General features: G+C 46.5%; 3 protein-coding genes across 3 annotated transcripts; all 3 read left to right on the forward strand.

Annotated features, from left to right (window-relative positions):
- The first annotated feature begins 324 nt into the window (after positions 1 to 324).
- On the forward strand, positions 325 to 2,538 carry zgc:195282 (uncharacterized protein LOC100192223 homolog). The gene is made up of 4 exons (XM_068728992.1): positions 325 to 540; positions 1,861 to 1,955; positions 2,070 to 2,124; positions 2,250 to 2,538. The coding sequence occupies exons 1-4, from the start codon at positions 498 to 500 to the stop codon at positions 2,258 to 2,260; spliced, it is 204 nt and encodes a 67-aa protein (XP_068585093.1). The 5' UTR covers positions 325 to 497; the 3' UTR covers positions 2,261 to 2,538.
- A 2,144-nt stretch (positions 2,539 to 4,682) lies between these two features.
- On the forward strand, positions 4,683 to 12,979 carry pi4k2b (phosphatidylinositol 4-kinase type 2 beta). Its single transcript, XM_068728972.1, has 11 exons — positions 4,683 to 5,222; positions 8,025 to 8,176; positions 8,285 to 8,365; positions 8,446 to 8,565; positions 9,123 to 9,254; positions 9,782 to 9,935; positions 10,205 to 10,305; positions 10,719 to 10,821; positions 11,248 to 11,381; positions 11,488 to 11,547; positions 11,741 to 12,979. The coding sequence occupies exons 1-11, from the start codon at positions 4,877 to 4,879 to the stop codon at positions 11,912 to 11,914; spliced, it is 1,557 nt and encodes a 518-aa protein (XP_068585073.1). The 5' UTR covers positions 4,683 to 4,876; the 3' UTR covers positions 11,915 to 12,979.
- Positions 12,980 to 13,929: 950 nt separating this feature from the next.
- Positions 13,930 to 18,035, forward strand: htra3a (HtrA serine peptidase 3a). Its single transcript, XM_068728962.1, has 7 exons — positions 13,930 to 14,602; positions 15,195 to 15,300; positions 15,412 to 15,637; positions 16,048 to 16,242; positions 16,770 to 16,802; positions 17,082 to 17,219; positions 17,357 to 18,035. The coding sequence occupies exons 1-6, from the start codon at positions 14,179 to 14,181 to the stop codon at positions 17,217 to 17,219; spliced, it is 1,122 nt and encodes a 373-aa protein (XP_068585063.1). The 5' UTR covers positions 13,930 to 14,178; the 3' UTR covers positions 17,357 to 18,035.
- Positions 18,036 to 18,484: the final 449 nt, after the last annotated feature.

Here is an 18,484-nt window from a genome sequence, read left to right on the forward strand (position 1 = left end):
AGCAGGAGGGAAGGAGAGAAGATAGCTTGGAACTTGAGCTGCTGACAGCTGTGTTTGTCCCCTCTCTCCTCACCCCGCATTGTTCCGTTCTGTTTCTGTCTCTCTTTGCAGTGTCATGGCTGTGTGTGCACCCAAAGCAACATATATACAACTGTCCATAAAATGATGCCTATTTAATTGGCTTTATATCTGTTGTCATAAAGAGAAGGTGTGATTAGAGTTGCGGCCTGTCTTTTTTTTTTTTCTACCGATGATAGCTTTTCAAATCACATCTCTCTCTCTCTCTCTCTTCCTGTGACGTCTCACTCACCACATCCTGGTTTTGACTTCATAAGACGCCGACATAGCTGCAGATTAACGGTTTTCCTGTCAATTTTTCAGTTCACACGCACATACTGTCTATATGCTCATACATGCATCTTGTAGGATACATTTTCTGCACAACGCAAGCTAGAGAGCACGTACCCACACTGTATGTTAAATAATTATATGCCATCATGGTAGGGTACTGTCCGATCTGTGGGAAGCCTGTCTACTTTGGTGAGTGTGAACCCAAACGTTTTTACTCTATACGGCTGTCTGAATTTTCTCTCTGCTTGTTTAGATCTCTCTCTCCCCCTCTCTCTCTCTCTTTCTCTCTCTCTCTCTCTCTCTCTCTCTCTCTCTCTCTCTCCCCTTTTACTTGTTTCACCCGAAGAGGAAAAATAAGAAAAGTCCAGTTGTATTAATTAAAAAAAGTGTCAGTACATTACAGTCATTTAGCAGACGCTTTTATCCAAAGCGACTTACAATTCAGTATCTATCTACATTACACCGTAGACACAGCTACAGGAGCAATTTTGGGGTTAAGTGTCTTGCTCAAGGACACATTGACATGAGACTAGCAGAGCAGGAGCCGGGGGATCAAACCGTCAAGCCTCTGATTGAAAGGCGGCCCTGTTCTCCACTTAGCCACGGTCACCCCAACCCCACGTCATAAAAGTCACAAAACGTAAAGAAAAGTCTACGGGATCAAAGAAAAGTAGTGACCGGGTGAAAATGTATACTATTCATAATGAACCTTTCTTACAGTGGACATTATAACCTGCCGAACACAGGTGCAACTCATCATTTGAATTTCATTTAGCTGTAACAGTATTAAGTGCATACTGACTCATTGAGACATTGTTGGCGTCATTCATCACACCGGTGCTGTTCCTTCTACGGCACGTCAATCTGCTTATGAAAAAAGGGGGCTTTGATGTTCATTTCGATATGTTTTGTTGATATATCTGTCTCTATTGTCTGCTTGGAGGACAAAAAGAAGGCCTTCATCCTTGGCTCTCTCCTCTTTCAAGCATGCACACACAAATGCACACACACACACACACACACACACACACATCCATGATAACAGGATGTGGGTCCAGCCAAATGAGCTTGCATGCAGCTTTCTGGGTTTCCTCCTTACCTTCTGTCTCTTTTAGTTGAGTCCCCTCCCACTCTCACATCGCTTGCTATTAAATTCACAGCAGCACTTAAACCAAGTCTTTTGTTGTTTTTATTTTACAAGCTATTTTTGCTTTTCTTTTTATGAGCCAGTTAAGTTAAAACTCTCTGCTGCGACATGGTCTACTTAACCCCTCCTTCGACACACTTTCTGTTCATTGTGTACTCAGCAGTCTATACTCAGAGCTACGCCCTTCAATCTCACTGTTTCTTGTAAACTACTGTAAATGACACATATTATTGTGTTTGATTGAAGAGATTGTCCCAAATTTCAAAGATGCAAATGCAGAATTCTTCAGATTTTTTAGTGAAACGTCTTTATTAATTAAACGATAACCCACCATGCCTCTCGTTATCTGTTCTTTGGTACAGGTGAGAAGAAGAGGTCCTTAGGGAGGGACTACCACCCTCTTTGTCTCAAGTGTCAAAAGTGCAACAGACAGCTCACAGCTGGACAACATGCTGAGGTATGTGTGGACAGTGAAGGAGGCAAAATGAAAACAATAAAAACAAAAAAAAAATAGTGATTCCATGAATGAGAAGAATGACGCAGTGAATGTGTCCTGCTGATTGTGTTTCAGTATGATGAGAAGCCGTATTGTTCACACTGCTACCTGAAGATGTTTGGTCCTAGAGGTACTGCTTATGAAAACACACACACACACACACACACACACACACACACACACACACACACACACACACACACACACACACGGTTTCTGAATGTCTTTTTTCTTTGTGTGAATTTTTCTTGACAGGTAACAGGTGACTGATTTTGCCATGGCACAGTGCTGAACCACCAGTGGACAAATGCTGACAGAGGCCTACAGAAGACCCCAAATCATGACAACATAGATAGATAAATATGAATGATGGGCAGCTCAGTCTGTCCACTTCAGTCGTCAATCATTTACACCTCCACAAAATGAAGTATTTATAAATGTGTGATGACCACTTGATGCCACGTGTAGGTGATTGTTCACTTTTATAATGTTAATTCATTTTCCGTGTCAATAAATGCATTTTTTAAACACGCCAACGTCAAAACCCCGGTGGACGTCTCAGCCTCTGTGGTGAACTGTGTGGCCTGGAGCCCACATGCTCATATCTGGGCACGCGGGGTGGATGTATTTGCTCACAAGCTAACCGATACTCTAATCACAGACAACACACATGCACACACAAAAGTGAGTTGAGCTATAGGGGTCTCCCTCTCTCCCTCATCAGGCAACCAGGGGAAAGGAGAAGGAAGGAAGGAAGGAAGGAAGGAAGGAAGGAGGAATGGATGAGGGTGGTTGCTGTTGGCAGGGTAAACCAAATATTATGCCAGCAGAATCTGCTGGAATGGGTGCTACAGTGATGCAAAGACAGATCTCACACACACACACACACACACACACACACACACACACACATGCATGCATTCATGCACACTGCTGCCCCTGGAGCAGTGTGTATCGACTGCTGCAGGGGCTTGTCACCCAGTGGTGGGTGAAGTACATTGACACAAACACATACACACACATGGAGAGAGAGGTGCGCTGACGTGCTTCCCTGTAAAGTGTCATGTGTCACAAGAGTGACATTTCAGGTATTTGCCCTTGAAGGATGGGATACAGAAGAAACGGGGTGTAATGGATTAAAGAGGCAGAAGGCAGAAACAGTACAGAGAAAGCTGATGGACAAAGGAAGAGAGGGCTGATGGGATTATTTCAACATCTGCAAAGAGCCAGCAGAGGGATGCCTGTGTGTCTCTCCAGCATGTCTTTGAACCTGTCCGTCTCCCTTTCATCCCCCCCCCAGAACCTCCTTCATCCTCCCTCTTCTTCTATCCCTGCACTCTCCTCCTCCCTCTTCCCTCCATGTCTCCTTCACCCCCTAACCCCCTACCTTGATAGATCACATGACTGCTGTGATACCAGCTGGCTGACTGCTCATTTGCATGTGTTTCAGCTACATTCTCTTAATAGGGAGAAGGGGTGGTGGTGGTGGAAGCACCGAGTTATAGGTTGAGAGGGGCCGAGGGTGAAGGGAGAGCAAGTTGCTGTGGAGAGCGCTGGGTTATTGACGGGCTGGCGGAAAAAGAGGAAGAGAGACCATGGAATTACAGGGGGAACAAGAAGAGAGAGGGGAAAGTGACATGCAGGAATAGAAGATCAATTTGGTCCGGAATAGCAAGGATTCTTAAACCTGCATTAGTCCAACACGGGTCCCAAAGAGGTGCAGTGCTTAATATAATTTATCAATATCTTTCCATGGGGTGGCTGCACTACAAACATGTGTTTGAGTTCAAAGGGCAGCCTGTGGGTAGGTCAGGAATCACTCCTATGCTGGCCAGATGATGTCGACACATAATGAGAAGAATTGAATAGCACCATTTTTACATCAAGAAGAAGAAGAAGAAAAGAACGTTTCTAAGGAAAAGTCACTTTGCATGGGACTCAACGCTTTGCACTAGTCTTCTTCTGTGTATCACTGTCGACATCTAGTGGCCATAAAAGTTACCACATGTCAAAAGATGGCAACCAGTGACATGAACGACAGGACAGGCATCGGTGAGCTCGTTTGTAAGTGTTGAACATGTTGAAGTATGGCGATGAGTTCAATATAAAAAAAAATACAAGCGATGTTTGTGTAAAAGAGCGTCGCTATTACCGAAAAAAAGGAGTCTGCCCGTTAGCTACAATAATTCTAATTTGTGTGTCAAGGTTTTGGGAAATTCGTCATGATAAAACCTAAAAAAAAATAATCTCGGAGCTGCTTAACTTTGCCTAACAGATTTATAATGACTACCCGATGTCAGTGTATAAATGAAGCATTCATTTTGGTATTGTTCATTGTTTACAATTTAAGCTTCTTAAAAGATGCGACAGCAGTTTCAAAGCAGGCCAACAGGTGAACCTAATTATTACCTGATTGACTTAAAAAAAAAAAAGCCATCGCAAGTGTAATTATGAAGTGTTTTGAAGACGTTCAACGCATGTTTCATGGATTGTAAAACATTTGGTTCCCAGCCTGCATTATATGTAGTCTATGACACGTGTGAATTCCATAATAAATCTTGCTAATTTGACCGAAAAATTGCTAACGTCTTCAAATCACGCGAGTTCGGATTTTGCGAGGAGCACCTGAAGGCAACGTTTGCCAGAAGTGTAATTTCGTGACGCGCATGCGCAGTGAGCCAACTAGGAAGCAGAGCAGACTATCTTGACGGATTATGTGAACATATCGGTGAAGGAAGCCGCTTCCGAATCATTTTTTTGGGGGGTTAGATACTCGCGGACATAAGGCAGTCTTTTTTTAAAAAATGGACGGCCTACAGCTCGAAGCCAAGTCGGTGTAATTTAATTACCATAGAATTGTATGTATTAAAAACTGAGCCATAATGATGTCAGAATGCGACCCGACGGAGGCGGAGAGGAGCGAGCCCGTGCCGAACACCGGAGCGACAGCGGTTCCAGCTCCGAAGTGTGACTTTCACTACTCGGACCCTCCGAAGGTGTTGTTCGACAGGAACGGGATAGGTCTGGGGCTCGCGACGAACCTTGGAGGCGCCGTTCGCATTTCGGACTCGTGCGAGAGCGTCCTAACCGAGCTGGAGACGGACGGGTCGGGCGAAGAGGCGCTGTTGTTACCGTGCTTGGCAGGAAGCTCGTCGTCTCCGCGGGGTGTGGGAGAGAAGCGGAACAGACACAGCTCGTCGTCGGATAAAGACACCCTGGCCTCCCCAGGTAACTGTTGTGGATCAATGCCATCGAGATCTAATGACAGGAAGTCCACACATGGGGCAGTTGAGTTAGTTCAGAGAACCCGTGCTCAATGTCTTCTTGATGAACATGTGTTTGTTTTTTTTGTCGCATATGGTTCAGCCAGCGCAAAATGACTTATTGTTAGATAACAGGGAATGCAACGTGGCCGAAACGGTTTGATGCCCTGCTAAAGTCCCGTGAGGAGTGTAGACCAGTCTACCGGGGGTTCTCCACCCGTCAGTGGCCCCTGGAGGGTCTGATTTGAGGGACTTTTTTTTATTTTTTTAAAGCGGATGGATATCGATATGATGTAAAGCGGTGACCTGTTGCTCTGCTCGGTAGGAAAGTACCCAGCTTCTAAGCAAACACAAGGCTCTGTGATTGTTATGCAAACATGCATTTAATGCATGAGGCTTGTGTTTGCATGGTGTTGAGAGTCTGAACCTTGTGTTCTCAGGGAGCTGGTGTAATAACATGTTATCTTCTCTGTGGATGGTATCAGCTGGCACCTGGACCTGGTGACCCGAGCACAACATGGAGGTTCAGCCACGAGTACAGTCAATAGAAACAAGTGTTTTTAACAACGGTCCTGTGTTAATGCCAATCCAGATCAAGCAGGTCTCTGTCTCTGTCTGTCTCTCTCTCTGTCTGTCTCTCTCTCTGTCTCTCTCTCTCTCTCTCTGTCGGTCTCTCTCTCTCTCTCTGTCGGTCTCTCTCTCTCTCTCTCTCTCTCTCTCTCTGTGTCTGTCTCTTTCTGTCTCTGTGTCTGTCTGTCTGTCTCTCTGTCTCTTTGTCTCTCTCTCCCTCCCTCTGTCTCCCCCCCCCTCTGCCAGAAATCTAGGCAACAGGTAGACACTGAGCCTGGTGTTAGTGTCCCATTTCCTCCGGCCTTTTTGAGTAATAATACAATATCTCTCAGGACTACTGTGTGTGTGTGTGTGTGTGTGTGTGTGTGTGTGTGTGTGTGTGTGTGTGTGTGTGTCCTACTTTCTAATGCACAGAACAAAAAAAAACGTGTTTTAATTCTAGGCCTGAACAACCGTGTCGCTTTGTACGATATGAAACGTCACGGCAATCTCCATTTGCAAATTCTGTCTGTTAAGTTGCCAGACTGCATTCAGCGTTTGGTCCACCGCACTGATCGCAGTCTGCAGGGAGTCATGTGACGTCGTCTCATTTTCAAAGTCATGCAAAAGACATTTAAATCTTGCCAACATTTGCGTACGTTGGAACATTTCGTCGTGCAACTCTGTAAGCGCAGGACGACGTTTTTCCAATGTGTAACGAGTGAAAACGCTGATGGATCCGGACTAGGAGCTCGCAGTGACTTGTGACTGTGTGCGCTGCAGGTCAGCAGGTCTCTGGAGCTGCAGCCGGGCCCATTAACTGACCCGAGGGTTCAGAGAAGACAGACGTTACAGATACACAAGGCCTTTTGTGCAAGCAAACAGTACGAAGAGAGAGGGAGAGAGAGGGAGTAAACATGTGTGTTTACTTTTCACTCCAGTGGGGTGAAAATCATGAGACGAGAAAGAGAGAGAGATTCCTGCCTCCTGCAGTCACACTGCACAGCGATGTCAACGGTACAATCCGGTGCAAAGCGGTACATCCATCACCGGGCAGGACGGCCGAGCAAACGTACGGAATCTATTGTTGGAAATTTAAACGATGAAGATGAAGTATTGCGTCGGCTCCGTTTTCACGCTCGGGAGAAATTGCGTTGTAAATCCTCCACTTCATCACAATCTACCTTCAGGTCTGTGTCGACGGCTTGTTACGTTCGTCTTGACGTAAAGACGGAGCTGCTTTTTAAATATCATCCGGCTTCGTGTCCACACTTCCTGTGGCCGTCTGGCCTCCAGATCAGGATCAAGCGCATGTGAACTGTTCATACTTTAATGGATGTTGGGAGGCAGTCTCTTGAGGCAATTCTCTGTTGTAGGATCCGATCCGCTGGTGAAGTTCCACTTGGTCATGCAATCTTCTAGTGCTCTACTTTTCAGGCATGGTTTTAATATTTCTGTAGCATGAACTGGGCTTTACCAAGTGCCAAATGGAGCAGGAAACGCAAGCGAAGCCTCTGTTAAATACATGGTTTTGCACTAGCACTACTTTATGACTTAAAACATAAAACATGCATCAGTGTGTGGCTTTTAGATCCCACTGGAGATGCAAGTAAGTTAGCTACAAAGCTATCTTTGGTTTCTCCTCGTCCCTCTGTGACAAAAAAAACGGCATATTAACTGTCCTCCCGTCCCTTTTGTCCATCCCCTCCTCCTCCTCCTCCTCCTCCTCCTCCTCCTTCCCTCGTGTCTGTCCCTTCGTCCCTCCCTGCGTCCCGCTGTGACTGTGGCCGATCCAGAGAGCATATGGAGCCTTTCTGTCAGCTGACTGCTGGTGTCCCGTGTGAGGAGGAGACGGTAGAGAGCGCGTCGTTGTCGTGTGATCGGGAATAATAATTAGCATCCGGTCTCATCCAGAGAATCGGATCAGATTCTGCGAGGCGATAGAAAGTGCTATTTTCCTGTTCCTGTGCTATTTTGCTCTCAGATAGAAGCTACAGGATTTAACGCCACCCACCCACTGTGTGTGTGTGTGTGTGTGTGTGTGTGTGTGTGTGTGTGTGTGTGTGTGTGTGTGTGTGTGTGTGTGTGTGTGTGTGTGTGTGTGTGTGTGTGTGTGTCTGTGTGGGTTTCATAGACATGCAGGTTGGGTGAAACTTGTGCGCGTGATGGGAGACGGTGGAATGGGTGAGGCTGACCTGAATTGCGTTCCTGTTTCCAGGTACCAGCAGTGGAGACTTCAACCATTTCCCTGAAGATCCCGAGTTTGCAGATATCATCCAGAGGGCGGAACAAGCTATCGAGAACGGCGCCTTTCCAGAACGGATCTCCCAGGGTTCCAGCGGGAGCTACTTCGTCAAAGACCCTAAAGGGGTGAGGAGGGGAAGCTTTGCCTCGATGGCGGATGGCCGTCGCCGCAGGGAAAACATATTGATCTTTAACTTGTTAGCGGCATCTTATCGTTCTCGTTTCCTTCCACAGAAAGTCATTGGTGTTTTCAAACCAAAGTCAGAGGAACCTTACGGTCACCTGAACCCCAAATGGACCAAATATTTTCACAAGGTACGCTGTGTAATGTGTGTGTAAACGATCTGAAGGAGCACAAGCAGCAGTCTGAACTCTCTTATCTTTCCTCTAACTAGCTGTGCTGTCCGTGTTGTTTCGGCCGAGGCTGCTTGCTGCCTAACCAGGGTTACCTCTCGGAGGCTGCCGCCTCACTGGTGGACACCAAACTGGGCCTGGGAGTGGTGCCCAAAACAAAGGTAGTGTATTTCAACACATCCGCGTTCGACGGCGCCACCGTTCCTGCTTCCCGCACACGTCCGTATCAAACCCTCTCCATCGAACGACCGCGTCAATCGCATCGCAAGAACCGCCTTCTTTCACCTCAAGAACGTCGCCCGTCTACGAACCCTCCTTCTCCTCCGCAGCCGCTGAAACACTCCTCCACCCCTCCTAGACCTCCACTGGCATACAAAGCCCTCCACAATCTCGCCCCCTTCATACCTTTTCGGACCTCCTGCACCGACACGCTCCCATCCCGCAACCTCAGATCCGCCGACGCCCCCCTTACTCTGTCCAAGCATCGGACCTGGAAAGGGGGGGGGACAGGGTCTTCTCCATCGCTGCCCCCTCCCTCTGGAACTCCCTCCCCCATCACCTCAGACATTCTCTGTCCCTCTCCACTTTAAAACTGCACTTAAAACTCACCGATTTTAAGTCTGCTTTTTAACCTGAGAAGCTAGTTCTGTATGTGTTTTTTTGTTTTGTTTCTTACTATTATTACTATTCGGTGACCGAGCGTCCTCTGCTCCATCAGGTGGTGTATCTGGCCAGTGAGACGTTCCACTACAGCGCCATCGACAGAGCCAAGTCCAGGGGAAAGAAGTACGCCTTAGAGAAAGTCCCCAAGGTGGGGCGACGCTTCCACAGAGTGGGCCTGCCCCCCAAGGTAACGCACGGACGAATGCCTCCAGCCTCCAGCTGCTGTATAAGAGCAGTCGATGGGAAACGGAGAACACGTTCCTGTGTCTGCTGTCGCTGTCCTTATGGAATGAACGGGTTGAGGGGCTCAGAATAGCAGCTGATGCAGAGGACAGGAAGAGGAATCATGTCCTCTGTTCCCTGAAAAGACAGGTTTATTCAAATAAATAGGTCAGGAAGCGTAAATGTCATCTCTTCTTTAGAATTTGTTCTTTTTTTTTAAATATTTTTCCAGGGTTTTTCAAACTGTGGTTGTGTTTTCTTACCTCTCTGCTGTAATCGGCATCCGGCACCAATTTAAGCATTTCCTCAAAAACACGCGTACGACGACGTGTTGTGCTGCTCCTCCTCATCCGACACGGCCATCTTGATGATCTTTAGCGTACGGAAAGAAGCACGAGGAAGCGAGTCGGCTTCGCGTTTCACCCGGTCGCGCAACCGCTGATGCTTCGACCCGTCGGTGTCACAATTTCACGTCGCGTGGTTTGCTTGCAGGTGGGCTCCTTTCAGCTGTTTGTGGAGGGCTACCGTGAAGCGGACTACTGGCTGCGGCGCTTCGAGGCGGAGCCGTTGCCGGAGAACATCAGGAAGCGGCTGCAGTCCCAGTTTGAGCGGCTGGTGGTGTTGGACTACGTTATCAGAAACACAGGTGAGGGCGTGTCTCAGTTGACATTCAAACGCAGTGTTTACTAAACTTTAAACCCAGCTCGGTTACGCTCCCCTTACTTGTATTGACTGACCGATTTTTTTTTTGGTAATGAGTAAGAGTGAGTGTTGTCATTGTCACCGGTGTTTGTAAGTCCACTGGTGCGGTACGTTGAATTTGTCACCATGGCCAATCATTGTAATAGCTGCCTGCTTGTGGTCTTCCTTCACCTGCACATGTTTATGAAAACCTCTCTTTGTCGTCCTCCTCAGATCGAGGGAATGACAACTGGTTGATCAAGTATGAGAAGCCAGGAGGAGGCGGAGGCGGAGGCGGAGGAGGAGGAGGAGGAGGAGGCGGCGGTGGACAAAAGGTGAGGTTAAATCAACACTTACTGAAGGTGTGTTCAGACTGATCAGTCAGCAAATTCTCACCCTGCTTCATGCATTTAAACCACTGGAATGCTGATACATTTTCATCGCTAATGTTAAACACACAACAAAAAACGCCTAAACGCACAACGCTCACTCACACCCCGGACACCACTGGGGCCCACATAGACGGACAATAAATGGATACTGAAGGTCTGGAACAAACCGGGGACTTTGCTGCTTGCAGCTACATGGACTCTCTGACTCCCCATCATCACTCATTATTTGCCATTCTCTGATAAACGTTTTGTCATCTATCTCCGGTCACCGCTATCGAATCACTCAGTCAGCGGCTGGCTGTGACTTATCTGATCCTCTCTGTCTCTGTCTCTCTGTCTCTCTCCCCTCACTGCAGGACGCAGAGTGGCCAGAGAACGTCTCCGACTCGTGCATCAAGATCGCGGCTATCGACAACGGCCTGGCCTTCCCCTTCAAACACCCGGACGAATGGAGAGCCTGTATGTTGGTCTCTCTTCATCCATGTCCTGTCTTTACTACTCATCTGTCTTTGTTAAAAACCGTGTCCATGCTAATGACAGTGGAAACGGTGGTCATTGACTTTTCATCCTGAATTCATTTCTTTGTTGTCATTTAGTCTATAAAATGACAACAAGCTACCAGAGCATAGAATGACGGCAGTTATGACGGCGTTACCAATAATAGAATATATGGATAATAGATGTGTTATTATTATTTTATTATTATCTCTCTGAATCCCTTTTCGAGGGTGTTCTGGCAATAAAAGAACAATGAAGGAAAATCTAAATTAAAGACAAACATCATAAAATAAGACGGCGTGGACAGTGAGAGAGGAGGGTTGTTTAATTTCGTCCAGCGTGTCGTGAGAGCTCTTGACGGTGAGTGCTGTCGCCTCCTTCCATCAGACCCGTTCCACTGGGCGTGGCTCCCCCAGTCGAAGGTGGCCTTCTCCCAGGAGACCAGAGAGCTGGTGCTGTCCCGCCTGTCTGACATGAACTTCGTCCAGGACCTCTGTGAGGACCTCTATGAGATGTTCAAGGTGCGAGTCCCCCCCCCCCTTTTATATCTTTCCTCTTCCCTTTTTTTTTTTTTTGAGATCCTTTAATAGTTGTGTGAATAACAGGAGTTCTTGTTTCTCTCTTCAGGCGGATAAAGGCTTTGATAAAACCATGTTTGAGAGGCAAATGTCTGTAATGAGGGGACAGGTGAGTGACTCTGTTTCTGCTCTCCCTTCTCTCTCCTGTGCCCTACTTTCTGTTACTTTAGTCGTTTCCTCTTTAACCTCATCACTACCCATTGTAACCTGATTTCTCCCCCGTCTACTGCCCTGCCCGTACAACAGGAGAACAATGCTTTCTGTATGCCATACACACCCGTGAACCCTGTTTTTGCCGCCAGGTGTTGAATCTGACCCAGGCGCTGAAGGACGGGAAGAGCCCCATCCAGCTGGTGCAGATGCCCCGGGTGGTGGTGGAGCGCAGCCGCTCCGGCGGTCTGGGACGCGTGGTCACACTGGGCAACGCCTTCACGCAAACCTTCCACTGCAAGCGGCCCTTTTTTACCTCTTGGTAGCCGGAGGAGGGCGGGGAAGCGTGGGAGAAGACGCGGTTATTGCACTGGAGCCTGCTCCTACTTCTTTGCAGAGAAGAAGAAGAAGAAGAAATTACGACACAGGAAGTAAGATGAAGAAACTTTGCTTCGCCCCATTCCACATTTTTTTGTGAAGAAAGCGCTGATAAGCTCACTGTGGTGACTTGATAGGATGATCTGGGCTTTGTTTATTGTTAGAAGGCAAGAATTATTTTTTTTTTTGTTAACCACCTAAAGTACCTACTAAAGGACCTTGCAAGGTCTCACAGTGGCGCTAATGGCCAAAGAAGAATGAGTCCAGTATGTTTGGGAATCTAAAGGTTTCACAGATCTCTCCAGGAAGTGATTAATTTATTTATGTCTGAATCCGGGACAGTGTTGTTCCTCGCCTGGGATTAAGTCTCAAACGTGTTTGTTTTGCCTTGTAGGATTTCTTATTACAAATTATAGATGTGAACTTGCACTGCTGGAGGTGTTGGACCGGTTCTACAGAGCTGGGTCAAACTGCTTTTTACCCCAGTGTTGGCTTTAAAAAAAACAAAAAAAAACAACAACCCCCACATCTGTTGAACAAACACAAAGCCAGTGTCTTCAACCCTCACTACTGCCAAAATCTGTCTGTGGAAGGAGTATGTAACAGCCTCAAGAAAATGAATATTGTTGAAACTTGAATATGACATGTTTGGGATGGAGGAATAGCAATGAACACATTGTTTTGAATGTAATCCGTTTACGTCTTCTCTGCAGATTGTCGCTCCGAGACATTTCAAAATGAGTGAACGCTGTAACGATGAATGTATTTGTTGTGTGAAATGTGTTGAACTGCTGGTGAGCAGCTTTTCTCTTGAGGGTCGGCGCCTCAACCGGATCCTTTAACGTCACGCAGGAAGAGGGAAAAAACAAAATGGAGGACTACGTTTCACGCGCGCTCGACGCCCTCGTGTTTTCTTATGTATGCATCTTGAAATTTCTATTCCAACTCGATGATTGTATAAGAAAAGTTGTTTATTTAACAGATGAAAAAAATAAAAATTTGGGAAATTTGAATCTTGTTTGTTGCCTTGAAACGGTGTTGACAAAGGTTTGTTCAGCGGAGGATGACTTGAGTCAGACCCAGACCAGTAGACCATCAGACCAGTAGACCAGTAGACCATCAGACCAGTAGACCATTAGACCACTAGACTACTTAATGAACCCGTGACGGGATCATTAAGTAGTCTAATGGTCATTCATCCTCAAAAACAATGACTAACATTACATCGACACAATATTTACATCAGTCATGTTTTGGGTAAAGCTAGTCATTCTTTTGAATTATGATTTCAGTATAGCACACGAGAAGTTGTTGCTTTACAGCCACAAGCAGGAGGTAGACGTAGTAGGAGAAACACACTGGCGTCACTAGAAGCGTTAACAAGGCTCCGTTCTAGCCACGTGTCCACGCATGCGCAGCGCCAGGACCCTGCAACTGAAGCAACGTATTGGGATTCAGCCACCATTAATTGTATTATTTACACCCGTGCTTTACCTACTTGTTTGATACTGTAACGCACAAACAAATCACCAGATATAGGAAATGCCATAACAACAATTGCCTGCAGGGGGCGTTCTAAATCAACACTGGAGCGACTGCTGCCTATTTTGCCTGTAGGGGTAAGATAACATTTGAATATAATTAATAAAACAATGACATTTTTTTTCAAGTGGTTTATTTTGAGACATGTTGATCTCGTAGAATCGCTGACAGTGGCAGAAATAGAATCCCTTGTATGTCCATGTTTCAATATGTAATTCAACAAACCCGCGTATAATAACTGCCCTTATATGCATTTATATTAATGCACGCCATACTTTAGAGGACATGTGCAGAGCGAGTGGCTCTTAAAACTAACCAATATGCTGCTTTAGAAGTGTGTTTAATGCGGTTTGTCCCCACTAGATGGCGCGCTATCAGCTCCCCGGCTGCTGCTCACAGAACTAACAGACGTAAAGTCACTAGGTTGTCAAAATATGCAGGAACAGATGACTCAATGTCCAGAGTTAAATCTACAGAGAGCTGACAAGACGAGCGTCATAGACCCAATCCTGTACCAAACAGCGCCATAGATGAGTGGAGTGAAGTGGAGAGTGTATGTAATACTTATTCACGGTCTGAACACAGAGACAGCTGGAGAGGCATTTAATATGAAGATATAAGGGATTATTAAATCAATCCGAGCTCCGTGGCGCTGTCACAATTCATCACAATGCGGCTACTTTTACTCGCAGCGGCGTTCCTCTTCACGCACGACTTCACCGGAGCTGTGCGCGCTGAGAAGTGCGCCCCCCGCTGCGACGTGAGCTCCTGTCCGAGCCCCAGCTGTCCCGGCGGGTACGTCCCGGATAGATGTAACTGCTGCCTGGCGTGTTCACCGCGCGAGGGGGACCCCTGCGGCCGCAAAAACGACCTGCCCTGCGGGGACGGCTTGGAGTGCAAGCTGCTCGCTGCGGGGAGGCGACGAGGCAACAAGGGGGTCTGCCGGTGTAAGAAGGAGCACGGGGTGTGCGGAAGCGACGGGAAAACGTACGGTAACGTGTGTAAGATGAGAGCAGCCAGCCGTAGAGACGAGCAGAACGGGAGACCCGCACTCAGCCAAGTGCGCAAAGGACACTGCGCACCTTTAAGCGCAGGTAGGGCAGCTCTGCGTGGTCAGAGGGCGACATTCTGGAGAGTTTAGGGGAAAATTATCAAACAAATTCATAAAACTATAGATGTTATATGTGTATATCAACCAGCTGAAATACTTTGCAGGACTTCCACCTCATCAAATCACAATGCAAAGCTAATGATGATGAGTTTTTATTTATGTTTTCTTGAAATAAATCAAGTAAAAACTGCCAAATATGATCTAATTTCCACTTAATCAATATCAGGATTTGCTGCTTTCTCTTATTTAATATTATTGTAAACTGAACAGTGAAACTGTGATGGAGCCTTTTCACTATTTGGTGTTTTATAATCAATGCATCAAAGAAAAATAATCAGCAAATTAATCAATAATGAAGATAATCCTTAGTTGCGGCACTAATCTGGAATTGTTAATATCGTTTTAACATACTTTGGAAATAATTTCCATTGTATTTTGCACTTGACTGATGTACTGAATACTGTAGATAGCAGTACCAGGATAGAAGTGATTGTAGTTATCTGTGTGTGTGTGTGTGTGTGTGTGTGTGTGTGTGTATTTGTTTTTAATGCGGAGCTCTCCTCACGTCAGTACAGGTCGTCCACTGGTCCATCCCAGCAGCCCTCGCTACAAATTCAACTTCATCGCTGACGTGGTGGAGAAGATCGCTCCTGCTGTTGTCCACATCGAACTGTTCATAAGGTTGTTTGTGTGTCTAACACACAACTTATCTGGAAAGTATATATATATATAAACGTAAGATTTGAGTATCTTTGTCCTTTCTTTCTCCTTCCCTGTCTCCTTCCTCTCCAGACATCCCCTGTTTGGTCGCCAGGTGCGTCTCTCCAGCGGCTCTGGTTTCATCGTGACCCACTCAGGTGTGATCGTGACCAACGCTCACGTGGTAACCACAGCCGCCGCCGCGGCGACGGGGAGGCCCCAGCTGCGCGTGCAGCTCCACGACGGCGACGCCTACGAGGCCTCGGTGCGACACCTGGACAGGAAGGCAGACATCGCCACGATCAAGGTCGATCCCCAGGTGAGAGCGTTTACGTCCGGCCCAGGTGACGTCATGACCGCTTTCTTCACCGCTCTGACACGTGTCTCTTCCAACATCACACAGCTTCCTGCGAGACATTCTGACACAGTGAGACACTTTCAGAAACACCAGCTCTGTGACTCAGACACGGCGCTAATGTGTGTATTCTCACACCCGTATCTCAAATACTTGGACGGTTTTGTAAGCATTAAACACGTCCTTATGACTCTCCCTGTTTGTCTCTTTTTCTTTCCTCATTCATTTTGCCCTTCATCTCTTGCATTTGTCTCTCTGTACAACTTTCCCGGTATGTCTCCATCTGACACTCCTGTCTGTGTTGGTGTGTGTGTGTGTGTGTGTGTGTGTGTGTGTGTGTGTGTGTGCTTGATCCGTATCCAATATCGGAGCAGAAAAAGCTCCCTGTGCTGTCTCTGGGCCGCTCAGCTGATCTGAGACCGGGGGAGTTTGTGGTTGCTATTGGCAGCCCGTTCGCCCTGCAGAACACCGTCACCACCGGCATCGTCAGCACCGCTCAGAGAGACGGCAAGGAGCTGGGCATCAAGGACTCAGACATAGACTACATCCAGACGGACGCTATTATTAATGTGAGCTCACACGAACACACACACACGAACACACACACACACACACACACACACACATACCCCTGTACTTCTGTCTTTGTAAGGACCCTCATTGACACAATGCAGTCCCTAGACCTTTACCCTAACCTCAACCATCACAACTAAAGGCCTAACCCTAACCCTAACCTAACCCTGATTATAACCTGAACCTTAAGTCTGAATCCTCAAACAGGCCTTTGAATAAGTGAGGGGTCCTCACTTTACAAAAATGTCCTCACTCTGTGGTTAAAACACTTGCTTTGGCCCTCACTATGTTACAAGTACACACACACACACACACACGCACGCACGCACGCACGCACGCACACACACACACACACACACACACACAGGTCATTCATTGAGGACAGATTCAGTTAGAGATCTTTTTGTTTTATATGGATATTATATATATATATATATATATATATATATATATATATATATATGTGTGTCACAATAATTGATGTGATTGTCTTTGTCTCATATTTCATCTTTTCTGTGAGAAGTTTGGAAATTCTGGAGGACCTCTTGTTAACTTGGTGAGTACTGTTAATAACTTGATGACCTATTTGATTGAGGTCCATACATTATACTAATGATTATAACAACTACTACTACTACTAAAAATGTATTTGATATATATATATTTTGATATATTGAATATATTGTCCAAAATGAACACCTAAGACTTGGACAGTGTTTGAGATCTTGTCGAATGTTTACCGTGTGCTCTGCATGTTTCTGTGTGTGTGCGTGTGTGTGTGTGTGTGTGTGCGTGCGTGTGTGTGTGTGTGTGTGTGTGTGTGTGTCCCCTCCAGGACGGTGAGGTGATAGGCATCAACACTCTGAAGGTGACAGCTGGGATATCCTTCGCCATCCCCTCAGACAGAATCAGACGCTTCCTCACAGAGTCACGCACCAAACCCAGCAGAGCTCAGAGCTGGAGCAGCTCATAGGTAGAGAGTGAAAGCAGACAGACAGACAGTAGACCGTTCTAACACGTCATTGAGCAGTGGGGATTGTATCTCTTATTTATTGATCTTTTAGGGATATTTGTTTTGACTTTTGAACCTTCCTTTTTCATTCCTTCCAGGCGAACCGAACCTGTCCCATCTGTCGAGCCGACGCCTCTGAGGTCCGGCGGGATTCAGAGTGACCAAAACCCTCAACCCCTGACTCCCTTTTTAGGATGCACCAACCAATCAGTGAACTTCTCTCCTTCCTTTTTGATCACACACTTCCTCTCACACATTCTGCCACATGACTGGGACCAGTGCTCCTTATTCCGTCACTCCGTTTCATCACTGGACAGTAACTCTGACCTGGGATCAGCAACTTTCTACTGACTCTCGCTCACTTTATCGCTGGACTTCCTCGGCCTTCTGTTTTTGGACTTTTACACCCCTGCTACTCCGCCTTCTGCTCATGGTTACCCCTTTACTATGAATGGCCTTTGAAGCACACACACACACACACAAAGAGTTTAATGAGTGCGTTTCAGAGGAGGGGTTGATGTAAGTTGACGTTATAGTCAAACTAAAAGGACAACCGGTCCAGACCATTGAAGACATCCAGGATGTGTTGCAGCGGGACCAGCCTGTCCCGCTTGAGACGTGAACTGTTTTCAGGTTTTCTGGGGTGTGTTTTGTCATAGAGACTCTTAAATAAATCCAGTAGTTTATTGCATTATTCAAAAATATTGCAGAGGAAAATGTATATATATTGCACTGTATGTTATATGAAGTTCAAAGAATTTCAGAATAAAAGCTCAAAACGAGGAGCTGTGGACCGGTGTGTGTTTGTCAGTTCAGCAGCTGCTGTCCATCTGCACACTGCTTTGTTTATGTCTCCTCATCCCTTCTCCCTCCCTCCTCTGCCTCGGAAAGACATTCTGGTAATTTAAACAAACCTAAGCCGACACCTAGACACACACACACACACACACACACACACACACACTGAGCAAAGTGCGGCTGTTACTGGAAAACTCACTTTCATCCTTTCCTTTTGGTGACGGAAATCCTTATGCATAAAGATTTCTGAACCTTGAAGTTAAGGACAGAAGCTCCTTCTGATGCTGCTTTGTTAGCGTTTTTTTTAGATAAACCAAAATCAGCCTGAAACCAATGACAAAACCAGGCTTGGCAGCATTTGCTTCACGATAAAATGAAATGTGTCGTTGACCTGAAAATGCTTTTTATGGACTTTACATCCACCTGAT

The sequence above is a fragment of the Cebidichthys violaceus genome, unplaced genomic scaffold (genome assembly GCF_023349555.1).
Source record: "Cebidichthys violaceus isolate CVI_PGR_0920_01 unplaced genomic scaffold, fCebVio1.0.p SCAF_44, whole genome shotgun sequence".
NCBI lineage: Eukaryota > Metazoa > Chordata > Actinopteri > Perciformes > Stichaeidae > Cebidichthys > Cebidichthys violaceus.